Here is a 13,623-nt window from a genome sequence, read left to right as displayed (position 1 = left end):
GATGGAGCTAATTAGCTCACTTGTGATTCTGTGAGGAGACCTGCAAAACATGCACTGTTGGTAGCTCTCGAGGACTAGGGTTGGCTACCCCAGGTCTAGATAAACAGTCAATAGGTCAAACCCAAAAGGTCGACATGCAAACATTGGATGACTACAGGGAAAGAAGCAGACCGATCTACACTGGATTAGGTAATTATACCTTTTTGTTTTAGGTGCACCTTGGATTTATCTACTGGACAAGTGGAGTATCCTACGGTGGACCCTGTAGGTGAGTTTGTAGGGCTGACCAGCCACAGGGTTAATGCTTAAGTCGCAAGAGCTTATATAATAAGTGTCCCCCAGATGTGGCATTACCCTGATGGCTGTTGGAGCCCGATGATGGTTTAAAAAATACAGAGGACCCCTACTCCTTTTGTCCCCTGTATTTTTGGATCCAGGACCTGGCCAAGAGCCCGGTGTTGGTTTTTGAAATATAGTTGTTGTTTTTTTACCCTATATTTCTGGAACCGAAAGGGCTGGTTATACTCGTGGAGGGGGGGACCCAATGCAGGTTGTTTTATTATTTATTTATATTTCTTCTTTTTTTTTTACACAGAGAAGCCAATGCAGGATTCTTGGAGTCAATTCACATCTAATGGGTACCAATGGGTGCATCCGTACCCATTCCACCTTAGAAAATTTCCCCAGTAGATCTATCAACTGGAACCTCTGTGGTGTCACCCATTACAGAGCTATTGTAGGGAGCTCATGCCCCCATTCTCATCACACTGAGCAGCCTCCAGCCTTTCTCCTCAGTGCCAGAAAAAGGAAACTATGCACTTTAATGCTGATCTTGTCTATATGCAATGCCTGTATATTTACATTTTACCTTTATCCTAGTGCAGTGTTTCTCAGACACTGTCCTCAGAGTGTTCTGCATACACACTGCCAGATCAGTGGTTATTGACATCACATCTGGGCAGGCATTTGCATGTGCTTGCTGAGTTGCGCTGTCAATCACTGCTGGCTGGTGGCTAGAGGATTACCCATAAATGTAGGAAAGATGTGACAATATATCTTTTGATTTAAATGGCTACAACACCACAGTGATAGATCTGTGTGTGATGACTTTCACTGACATTTTGAGGGTACACAATGGCCGATGGACCATTGACATATCACTATTTAATGGTCAATATTCTGGCCAGTGTGTACCTATAACTGGCCATACATTAGGGTGACTTATCCAAAGTGGAGACGTCACCCGAGCCACCCAGGCGCCTTACGGATGTCAGGAATGCATAGGATACACCGTATGCCATCCTTTTTTGCATACGATATATTGTATGCAACACATCTCTCCTGCAGCCCATGTGATCCCCAGGCTCCAATGCAATGCAGCTGAGATGTACTAACTCTGGATACTGAGTTACAGTGCTGCGACTGCAATTAAAATAAAGAATAACAAGGCTGCTGCTGCTAGGGATGGCCATCGGTGCAGACGCCATCGATGGTGATTCTGCACCCAGCTATCGATCAGTTTTACTAGGTCATGTATGTTCTTATTAGTTCAGCTATTTAAAAAAAAAAAAAAAAAAAAGGCAAAAAACGTTTGGAAAACAAATTATGCTTCTTTATTATCAAATTACCCCTTCTTTCAAAACGCACCGATGAATCGTGCAAAATATCCGGATCTTCTCACGGCCTGAGCTGCTGGATCCCAGCTCTCGTTAGTGACCCCCACCCCCCTCCCCAGACATGCGCACTGACTGCCCAGTGCCCACCACCACCACCATGTGACTCACTAGTACACCTCTGGAAATATTTTGATCGCTCCGAGCACGTATGAATATAGTCCCAAGGACCGGACCTTGATACTGTTACTTGAGCGGGTGGGGCTCAAAACCTTCTGGCTAATGAAGCTGTGGGCATGACGACATAACGTTCTACCTCACGTCCGCCGCGGAGGGATCGGCTTTATAATGGATGTGCATGGGTTTCCGGTCCTCTTTCAGCCTTCGAATCCAAGATGGTGAGAGAGCGCAGCGTGGACAGCATAGCGGGTTTCCTCGTGTAGGGCCGCGTTAGGCGTTATTACTCCCGCCGTGGCGTCTCTCCGCCGAGCTGGGTATAGAGCTGAGGCTTCGGGCTTTGGATCTAGCGCTGCGTGTCCTGTTGGCCGGGTCCCGGCGCACACCTGCACACTGGTGCAGCAGTGCTTATACGGGTGATGGAGGCCCGTCCTCTCTTGCCGGTGCATGTACCGTGCCAGCCTCCAGTGTACCCTATGTACTATGTAATAGGGTGCCGTAAGTCACACCCAGGGCTCCTTTGTGTCAGTAGGGGCATGCTGGCCTACAGTGTGCCCAAAATGCACCCTATGTAAAGGGCAATGGGTGTGAGTGGCTGTAAAGTGAGAGAGCTGTTCCAAAGGACCACTTTTTCTTCTGTGTATGTGGCACTGTGTAGGCATGTCTGGTCCCCATTATACAATTCCCTGATATCTTATCACAGACCAAGAAAAGAAGGAATAACGGGCGTGCGAAGAAGGGCCGTGGGCATGTCCAGCCTATCCGCTGTACCAACTGTGCCCGCTGTGTCCCAAAGGACAAAGCAATCAAGAAGTTTGTGATCAGGAACATTGTTGAAGCAGCTGCTGTCAGAGACATCTCTGAAGCTAGTGTCTTTGACTGTAAGTTTATAGATTTAATGCAACCATTTTCTGGTGTAACCTATGTGCATTCAAGCTCTAGTATTGTTTGAATCTGTGCTAGTGGTGACTATGATCTCTTTTCTGTAGCCTATGCTCTGCCCAAGCTGTACGTGAAACTGCACTACTGCGTCAGTTGTGCCATTCACAGCAAGGTGGTCAGGAACCGTTCCCGTGAAGCTCGTAAGGATCGCACACCCCCACCTAGGTTCAGGCCTGCGGTATGTATTACCCTTACTAATATTTTATCTAAGTATTATTCTAGTTGACAATACGTGGAAGCCCGGTACACCAGAAAGATACAGATCGTGAGCAGGTCATAATACGATCGTACGACCCGCTTACGATTCGGATCCAATCGCGACCCGTACCCACTTGAATGCTCATTTTTAGATCCTACCTGCTGCAGGAAGGATCTGAAAAACACCCTTGGGGCATCGGATCTGAAATGGCCTAAAACATACCCATTTTTCATACAAGAACAGTCAGGGTTTTGTAGCTGTAAAAATATTGACAATTATTGTGTTAGAAGCACGTTTATAAAAAAGTTACTTGGTAACTTTTTTTTTGGGGGGGGGGGGGTCCACTGATGTTTTGAATGAGCATAGCTAATATGTGCAGAACTGGCAGTGCTTAGTATGAATTGTGTTGTCATTATGCCCTGTACACACGGGATGATGGGAGCAGTGTGCTGAGTGATCTAGTTAAGCACAGATTGCATTACAATCCTCAGCAAGGTAGAACCTCATTAACTAGGATGTGCAGTTCAGAGCTCCTCAAGCCTGATGGTGTATAGTTTGTGATGTGACAGCTGAGAATAAACAATGCACTCCTTAAGGCTAGCCATTTCAATTAAGTACAAATATATAGACGTTAGCTGACCTGTAAAGACCGTAGCGCTGCAATTACATACAGGGCGGTAAGTTTACATGTTTCTGCAAGAATGCTCTAAGAATCTCCATACAGCTAAGGAGCATGTCCATTCTATGGGGTGTATTCAATGCCGTGGCCAGCGAGGGGGTTAAACAGAGAGAATTGCAGAAAACCAGCGATCCTCGCTGTTTAACCCCCGCGCCGGCCGCTCGCTCTATTCAATGTTCTTGGGAAATCCTTGCCGTCACAGGACGGCGAGAATTCCCCAAAACAGTGAGACCCGCAGCTAATGCAGAAAACTTGCTGTATTTAGCCGCGAGTCTCGCTGGTTCAGGAGCCGCATACGCCTAGTCCCCCTCGCTCAAAAGATGGAGCGAGGGGGAATTGGCGTATGAGGGGGCTGCGTTGAATACTGTCAGAGTGAGTGACAGCGAGCAGGAAGCTCTGCACGCTGTCACCACTCGCCCACAGCATTGAATACCTGCCCATGTTTCCAACCTGACAATTCTATGTATTAAGTGGGTTCTTTACTACCCTTCTATGAAAGTTTTTTTTTTCCCCCTCTAAATAAAGGGACTCGCTTTTGAAGAGCACTGTATTTTACAGACATAAATAGTTTTCCAATAATAGTACATTTTCAAACAGTGAATATAGCCTGCTCTAACTGGGCTCTTGTGTCCGCAAAAATGATTTTTAGAATTGCCCTGACTTAGGTCTGAAATCGTAAATGTTTATTCTCCCTCCCACTGCCTCTGTCCAATCCCAGATACTGGGAATGCCTGAAATGCTGAGCAAGTAACTTGCAGGATATCTTGTCCCTGTTGGTTTCCCTATGTACATTGTGGGGGTGTTAACATTCATATTGAGATAAATCTTCTGTGATGCAGAAGGTTAATAACAGCAGTTTCTTGATTAATATGTATGCCATTTAGGGCCAGATGGATCATGCTTAAAAATGTGATAAGACAGTGTGCTAAACATCCAGCCAATTGGCACCTAACAGACATGTTACTGGCTGAGCTTGAAAAATGACAGTGAGGAGCTGGTTGTTTACCACTCTCTACTTTATCACCTTTTGGAGCTTGATACATCTGGCCCTAATGTAGTGTACACATAGTTTGCTTTTTTTATTTGATTTTGTTTATATAAGCAAAATCAAATCTAATGCATTCCATCCTGATGCACAACATCAAAATCTGATATAAAAATACTGTGTAGGCAACACTATATAGAACAGATCTGTACTAAATAGTCTAAATCAAATGTGTATACGGCTTCCTGCGACTCAATTGGGGTTAAATAGAAAGAAAATCGCACTTTAGAGTGGTAATTTGTAGCTCAAGATGGAATATTCAATAAAGTAATGAGTCCTAAAAGGAAGCAGAGTTCTATGTCAATTATTAAAAACTAATGGCACATACACACTTAACAATTTTCAGCTGAAAATCGTTTAGTGTGTATGGGCTAGCGATGTGCGCGCTCCTGCATCATCGCCAGCGAGGTGGTTCATCTGCTTGTTATACCAGCAGATGTGGCGATGCCATCATCGCTAAATGTGTACAGCAGTGTAAATATGCGCGGCTTTCAGCCCAGCTGACCGACCCCTGCCACCCGCCTGCAGCATCATATATGCACCATCCCCTGTCACCGCTCGTCCATCAGTCCTGCTTCCCAACCCGGCTGCACAAGCTGTGTGCTCCAGTCTGCTTGCCCCCCCTGAACACTGAGGGGAGCATGCACTGGCCACCAATGGTATATTTTTAAGCCAGTAATATATATTGTGTAATGGGCGTTACGGTGTGGCATATTGTGTAATGAGCATTACGGTATGTGGTATAATGTGTAATGGGCGTTAAGGTGTGCTTAGTCCCCTGTCCCTCAAAGCCATGCCTTAAATTTTTCGCAGGCCAGAAATGTATGTTACTGCTGGCACCAAGAACAAAAATGCAATGAATAAAATGGCCGCTGCTCCCAACCTTGTAATTCAAACCCCACCCATTATGTAAATAGCCTTTTATATGAAAGATTTTCAGTAAAGTCTTTCGCCGCCTGAAAATCTGCTCTCTGAGTAAAATAGTTCAGTGTGTACGCACTACTTTGGTGACCGATATCTGTCAAAGATTTTGGAAAACTCTTTTGAAATTAAAATCTACTGTGTATGGGCTTGAACTAGGGATTGTTTAAAACCAACTGGTATGATTTTGGAACTGGCTAAAGAAAGGAGAATATTTGGAGAGTTTCATGTGTTTATGCAACTTTATGTATGTTGCTTGTGGACAGTAAAGGACTGTTTCAAGTTACACATTTTATTTCCAAATGTTACCACAAATTAATTTAAAAAATATTTATGTAATCTTATATTGTGTAAAAGTATATAAACTTCAACTAAATTGTAAATTTAACGTTTTGCCTTTTTTTCTTCTAGGGTGCACCCCCAAGAGCTCCCCCTAAACCAATGTAAGACCACCTGCAAAGATGACTCTTGTCCAATAAACTGTTGAAAACTTTCATCTGTGTGTGTGTATATAATTTGTTGCACTATATACAGTAGAGAATGTTTAGTCAGTTCATTTCCCATGGAAACTAATTTATAACATAGTAGGAAGTGGATTAAGCTGCCAATATATCTTTTTGATTGAGAGGCAGCTAGAGCACCCAGAAGAATACCCTGCAAACATGGGGTGAATGCACAGATTGAACTGTTCAGCCCAGTACTGTGGCATCAATGCTAACAGCTGCCGTTTGATTCTTATGTTTTAAGTGGAATTGTGGTAATGGCTATATACTGCTCCAAGTCAGACATCTGCTAATGTTTCCTAAACTTCACCATAAGTGAGTTTTAACCACTTGACTTGTTTTACTCTTAAACTTACATTTTCTTGGCCTAATTTAGTAAATTTTAAATGTATCCAAAACCATTGTTAAAAATTAACATATGTAAAGTTCTTTTTTCGAACATCTGTAACACCATAACCTTGATTTTGGCTGTAGCTGCTGGATGAGGGGTCCTGCTCTACTGACAGCAGGCACTGGGGGAGATTGCAAAGGTGCCAAGAGGACCATGTAGCTACCCACTGTTTCTAGCTGATTGCATTTTTTGTGACAAGATAACACTCAGCCTGCTGTGGTCGCAAATAATGCAACCATGCCATACAAGTGGTAAGAATATCCATTCTTGAGCACAGGTGATGCAGTTAGTACCTCAGTCTGTTTGAATTATCCGGACTCAATCAAAAAAGCAAAATCCCAGGTTTTTGTATGTGACCTCATCCACCCAGGATTTCTGCATGTGTGAAGGGAAAGTAAGGACCTAATCCTGTGTCCCCGACCCTGCTCTTTACCCGGGTCAGGGCTGAGACCTGAAAATTAGCTAGTCTCTGAATTTGCAATGTCAAAGTGGTGTTGCTAAGCCCTTTTGTGGACAAGCATTCAGTCTTAGAACAATTTGTAATAAATCAAGTTTGAGTCCTATAATGGACACTGCAGTGGGTGCCAAACTAGTCCTTGAGATCTACCAAGAGTTCATGTTTTCAGACCACCTTTGGATCTGTACAATGCATTATTTTGGAATGCTTCCGATGTTTGAAATGTGACTGCTTGTAATAACTACATGTGTACAAAGAACTAGGTTGTCTGGAAAACCTGAACTGTTTGTTCTCAGACTGTTTTGACCACCCCCACTCTACATTAATGGACAAGTGCCCTAAATAGTCAAAAATGTGTTTGTTTACTTGTAGTCTTGACTTTATGGTGCTCTCTGGTTCTACAAAATAGGTGCCGGACGGGTTCCCAACGGTCGGGATCCCGACAGTCGTTTACCCGACGTCGGGATACCTACTGTCAAAATGCCGACAGCCGGGTGCCCGACGGCCACCCGCTATTTTCCCTCGTGGGGGTCCACGACCCCCATAGAGGGAGAATATAATAGGTGGCTCACTTAGCGAGCCACCGTGTCCGCAAGGGGCTTTTTTGCGCTCGCCATGCAGTCTGACTCAGGGCACTCGGGATCCCGACTGTCGGAGTTCCATACCACACCCCTACAAAATAGAATGGTAATGTTTAAGGTTGTATTTAGCCCTAGAGAATGTTTTTGAGCCTAATATAGTTAGCAATATAGTATCCCTTTTTCGGATACCCTGAATTTGTCTTCAGAGCTTGACTTAGGACTCCTGTGTTACGGTTTGACAGGTGTATCACTCCAGTCAAACTCTCCAACCTGCCACTGTTATGATACAAATAGAAAATAAGATATAGCGCTCCTCAATCAGGATTCAGTATGCAGGTGTTCACATACAAGATGGATATTCCCCATGAAATACAAAAGAAACAGTCTAATTCAATGAAGCTTAGGCCGCACAGCAATACGTTATGATCTCCAAAATGTTCGGGCCTATGGGTTGCCAGGTATGTGCATTAGGGTTCAGTTATGGATCACCACATGTAGGGTTGTAGAAAATGAACGCTCACTTTGAAGCTTACCTCACATCATATCAAGGTATCTTTGTGTCAAAATATGTAGTTACATGGAGGTTAATGCTTACTTCCATATCCGACTTTACACTCCCATAACGGTATCTTTAGTTCTCACAGGCTGGTCATGCACCAGCCAATTATGGTTAAAAAAAAATTCTCCAAACAAAAAAATCCAAGTGTATATACACCAATAAAAATCAAAGGCAAGTCCTTTCCACCAGCAGACAAAATACAGTCAGATGTTATATAGTCAGGTATAAAGTGGGATATTTACCTGGGATGTAATATCACCACAATTCCAGTCTAAGGTACGTTTGTGTCCAGCTAATATAAATCCTTCATATGCCTCTACTCCAATATGTGTTAAAGGACTCCTTTGGAAAGTCTAAAGCAGGGCTTGACAAACCCTGGGCGCCATGTCACCACGGCGACCAGATTTGCCAGGAAGCAGATCTCCCCTGGCAGAGTGGTGGCTTGCGTTAATAGTAGCAGCCGGCAGAGCGGTGGACAACTCATCCGGATCCACTCTGTGTGCTGCCATGGCATGTGCAGGACTGTGTACAGGAGGTTGGAATGCTGGCACCGTCACGGTGGGGGAGCAGTTCATTGGGGTGCCAGCTGGAGTATTGCCTGGTGATTACTGGGTCACCCGCACAAAGTGGCCACTGTTGCTCCTGAAGAGGTCATGTTGTAAGTCATTGACTTCTGATTCGTTATGCATCGTATCCGGAAAAAATTGTGGCTGTCACAAGGATACATCGTATTCTGTTTCTGTGAATGGCATTGCATAAAATACATTGTATGCAAAAAGATTGCGTTAAATTCAAAATAGAATGGTAGTGCCAGAATTTGTGGTCGTAAATTAAGATAAGGTTCTGTCTAATGGTATTAATGCAGGTTTATCTGGCTGGAGGCAACAAAAGTCAGGTGTATAAGAACACTAGGAAATGATTGTTTGGATACATTTGTTAAATCAAACTAATTTAACAAATTTGTCTGACCATCGTCTTTTTCAGTGTTCAGGAGCAAATGGTATTGTTTGCTCCCATATATTACTTAACTTCACCAGACAAATTGGACAAAGCAATCTTTGTGTGTGTATGCAGCTTTAACCATACTGCACTTAATTTTCCCAATGATTAAATTGGTTAAACATGACTTTGCATAGGGCTAAAGCTTTTGGTGACAATGACTTAATTGAAGTATAGAGAGGATTTCAAGTGCTGGAGAATGGTGTGAATTGCTTCACTATTTAAACGCAGATAGTGGCAGTGTCTTGAACACTTTGCCTGGCTGGCCGACGTGCACTAAAGTACATGCTATGGGGTGCTATGTTTCCTGTCATAGAACCCCCCCCCCCCCCTATCCCCGGATGTCTCTTCTACTCCAGTTACTTACCAAGCTGAAGGAAGATGGGTGGACCACCATTCTAATTACTCCAGATTGGCCATGCAGGTCATGGTATGCCAATCTCAAGCGTCTGTAAATAGCACCACCTTGGAAGCTCTCATTCCAGATCTTCTCTCTCAGGGACCTTTCTTGTAGCCAGATCTTCAGTTCTTGGCTTTGCCTGGGTTGCTGTTCTCACAACCTTCCTGAGGGTAATCTTAGGTGCATATTAATGAGGAAATAAGTACTATATGTTCCTCCGGTTTGTGTCAGTAGAAGATGTTTATCCAATCCTGTTGCTGATTTCCTGCAGGAGTATATCCTCTTCTCCACTCAGTGTATTAAGATGGTGAATACATGAAAATAATTTATCAAAAACAATGTGTAAAAGTCTAGAGTAAAATCCTGTTATGTCCGGGGTTCCAAGTCTTTTTCGAATCATGGCACCCTAGAGCAGGGGTGGTCAACCCGCGGCTCTCCCCCTGTTAAAGTGCGGCTCCTGATCCCACTCAGCTGCCCACCGTTCATCCCCCATCCCTTCATTACCCGCTGCTGGTTCCCTTCTCCCTCTGAGGGGAGGAGAGAGCTCATCGTGCATCTCTCCTACCCCTCACTGTGCATCCTTGTGACCGGGCCATCCGCCAATAAGAGCTTGCGGGCTGGCAGCCAATCAGGAGCTGGCCTGCGAGCTTTGATTGGCAGACAGCCCAGTCACAGGGAAGTGAGGGGGGAAGAAGACACGCGCTGTGCTGTACTCGCCTCCCCTCGGCGACATGTGACAGCGCACATGTTGTTGGCTCTTTAGCTTGACTACAGATATTTTTCGGCTCTTTACCTCTGATCGGGTTGGCCACCCCTGCCCTAGAGTATAATAAAGTCTCCTCTCCGCGCTTCTCCCGGAGATGAGCATTTAAAAGTCGGCAACCCTGTTTTAGAGCTAATTTACAGCAGAATATAACCATAGTGCTGGTAAAACTGGAATCTGCCTTTCTGAGTGGGTAATTATAGTGATAAATGGCAACAGTCATTACTGCTATTAGTACATGATTTTACAGGTTGATCCATTAACATTTTATTTTGGCCTGAACGTATATTTATATACCTTGATGATAGCATAATAAGTCCAACCTTGATGTTACATTGGTGCATTTTCCTGTTTCCAAGGATTGTCTGTCAAGCTTTTTTTTTTTCTGTCTACTCAATTTCATAGTCCTAAACAGTTCCTGCATTTGTATTTCTCTAAGCCAAAAACTGTCAGTTTTGCAAAGCAAATTTCAATAATGAATGCTACTACTACTAACGCCTATGGGGAATTTACTAAGATGGGAGTTTTATTTCACATGGGATGTTTCTATGGGCATAGATATTCGGTTGCCCCATTTAAGTGGCTAGAAGCAGACCTGCACACTAATTATATTTATTTTCTCTTATAATTTGAAAGAGAATCAATTATATGAGAGAGGACCCCTGATTTTCAATGAAATTTGGGGGGTGCTGTACCCTTAGATAATAGGCAGTACTGCATACCCATTAGGGTGCAGGTCATTTGAGGAGACCAATAGGTAGCAGCATATGAGCAAACAGTCTGCACCTATTTATCCGATCATCTGCCCAGAATATTTTACTGAGCAATTCATTTGAATAATATCATACTGGAGATGTGTGTTGTTATGTGCTAACCACTAGGTGGCAGCAAAGTATTATTGGATTATATCCAACACTCACTAATATATCCAATACTTACCATACACTTGAGAGCTGACAAGCTGCCCAGCCTCCCAGAACAAGTGGGAGACTGAGCCCACTCGAGTAAGGAGGGAAAATTGGAGCTCCAACAAAGATAAAATTTATGCTATACCGTTAAAATATCTCAGTGTGTGGGTTCAAGCACAGTATTCATCCAATGATTGGACAGTTGTCTGTTGTAGTAATTTTTTCGAATCTCCCAAATTAAAATGCCATAAGACATATAAGCCAATAAAGGCTATATCATACAACTGTAGTTCTGCAGAGGTCGTGCGATAATTGAGATAATATCTCTCAATAATACGTCACTGTGGTTTTAATACACCTCTTTATTCAATTCGAGCACTATATATGTGTGTATGTTTTGTGTGTGTCCGTGATTTTAACTTCTTTATTTCACTGTTATTTCCCTCGACATATTAAAAGGGATAGCTTTCAAAAATCTAAACATCAGACTGATGTGTGGGCGCATTTAGTGGCTTTAGACTTTATACCTTATTATACACTTTACCACGTTTCATCTGATTTTCCTGTTACCTGAACAGTATACATTTTTAGTTTATATCTGCGTTTAAAATTTTTCATCTACTGTAATACTGATCTATTTCACTAGATGGCGATATGGTTATAATGTTGTAGTAATGTAACATTATTAACAAATAGCCCAATGTGGTCAAGCTAATGCCTATGATACGCTTATATCTTCATAATACACATGTATATATTACCATATTCAGATTTAAGCTCCAGCTGGAGTTACACATGATGGCGTAGAGGAAATTCCCCTCAGGATAGTTAATGTCTGTCTTATCTATCTGCAGTTAGACAGATATATAGATATAAAATATAGATATTTTTAAGAGACTTTGGATTCTCCACTTCTTTAGAATGCCCTCATAGCCTTAAATGTGACCTCTATATTACCCCATCACTGTATGCTATAACAACAGATTTGGAGGAGATAAGTTATCCCTGGGATGGCTAAGTGCATGAATAGAGGGTGCTACACATCCATGGCTGAAATCTTGTAAGAAAATGTATTTGCAATAGTTAGAAACCCTGAACTAACCCATGGGCAGACCATGGTCCTAATTCTGGTTGGCTCACACAGCAGCGTTAGTTCTCTGCTTTGCAAGCCATGTAATGCCTCCCATACGAATGCCTGGCCTCCGCTAATCAGGCGAATTTCCCTCCAGCACTACGAATGGCTGTTTTGCATAAACATCCATTTGTGTGCGGGCCCGAGATCATTGGATGGTTGCTGACTATTGAATGATTTCTGTAGTGCTCACAAATCTGTGTCTTTGACTTAGATCAACAGCGCCCTGCTCCGAGAAGAGGGTGGGCCACTGACATCCATCTGCACCCGGAAGGCAGGTGGCCACCCCCGTTCGAAAGTGGACACCTAGTGTCTTCCTGGGCACATCCAGCATTTCTGTGGGTATGCACAGGAAACGCAGGGCGTTCGCATGCCCGCCACCTGCATCCTCCCCGCTGCGAGCGCCTCAGAGACTATGCAAGTCTCCGAGGGCGCTGGAAAGGAAGATTATGCTTATGCACAGGCCATCAACATCAGTCCATGTTGCGAATTTGCCACCCGAGAATGATTCGCAATGCAACGTTTGGATCATTTCTGCTGTGTGAGCTCCAATTTCTCTTATGTTCTTTACTTTTTTTTTTAGTTTATTGTTTTTATGTATTATTGGAATCTATCAATAAAAATATTTGATGAAAACAATAACCACCAAATCACACTTGATATTCACATATTCCACTGATCAGTGCCACCAGCATTATATGTAATTATTTGTATTTTACCAGTTCTTGTTTCAAAACATCCTGCTGTCAACAAAAACAAAGCAAAAAAAAACCCCAATAAATATTTTGTTTTTCTATGCTAAAGTCACAGCCTTGGGTGTACTTGTGCAGTACATGGTAATTATCAGAGGCGGAAACTGAAGGGTGTTTCCTAACATGACATAGTACAAAGCATCACTGCAAAACAAGATGAATTGCCTGACTGAGGGTGTAGTAGACTTGTAAAATTAGTCAAATGAATAGAAGCAAATAGATCCATGCAACTTTGATCTAACACACTGATAATAGTTTCCAATGTGCAGCTGTAGTCGGAATAGATTTCTCCATTCTGGTTGCCAGTCTCTCATTGTGTCTGTTGCATCTGTGCATTTGACTCGTGTCAGAGCATCTTTTTGTCTTAATCTTCTGCGCACATTCCAATACTCCTGATTTTCAGCAACCAAAAAAGAGGGGTTCTTTGCAGGAATGGGCATTGTATTGTCATATCAGGACCTATTTAGTTATAGATAGTGAGGCTGTTCACAATAATTCCAAACACTACTGAAGCAATGAATGTGAATGAAATAAGCGTGTGTATTAGGGTACCCAATCCCGGAATCGTGATCGTCCGGATCCCGGGATTCGGCCCCAAAATG

The 13,623-nt window shown here is 43.1% G+C and overlaps 1 protein-coding gene across 1 annotated transcript; it reads left to right on the top strand.

Moving 5' to 3' along the window:
• The first annotated feature begins 1,858 nt into the window (after positions 1 to 1,858).
• Positions 1,859 to 6,070, top strand: RPS26 (ribosomal protein S26). Its single transcript, XM_083169173.1, has 4 exons — positions 1,859 to 2,011; positions 2,494 to 2,671; positions 2,780 to 2,910; positions 5,988 to 6,070. Exons 1-4 carry the CDS (start codon positions 2,009 to 2,011, stop codon positions 6,021 to 6,023), a joined length of 348 nt encoding a protein of 115 aa, XP_083025299.1. The 5' UTR covers positions 1,859 to 2,008; the 3' UTR covers positions 6,024 to 6,070.
• Positions 6,071 to 13,623: the final 7,553 nt, after the last annotated feature.

Source organism: Crinia signifera, chromosome 2, assembly GCF_055691185.1.
Source record: "Crinia signifera chromosome 2, ASM5569118v1, whole genome shotgun sequence".
NCBI lineage: Eukaryota > Metazoa > Chordata > Amphibia > Anura > Myobatrachidae > Crinia > Crinia signifera.
This window is presented reverse-complemented; position numbering and strand designations above follow the sequence as displayed.

What these genes read in the sequence shown, in the direction of transcription:
- RPS26 (XM_083169173.1), top strand. An exon ending in TGAAGCTAGTGTCTTTGACT is followed by an intron (nt 2,672 to 2,779) that starts GTAAGTTTATAG and finishes TCTTTTCTGTAG; the next exon opens with CCTATGCTCTGCCCAAGCTG. An exon ending in CACCTAGGTTCAGGCCTGCG is followed by an intron (nt 2,911 to 5,987) that starts GTATGTATTACC and finishes TTTTTCTTCTAG; the next exon opens with GGTGCACCCCCAAGAGCTCC.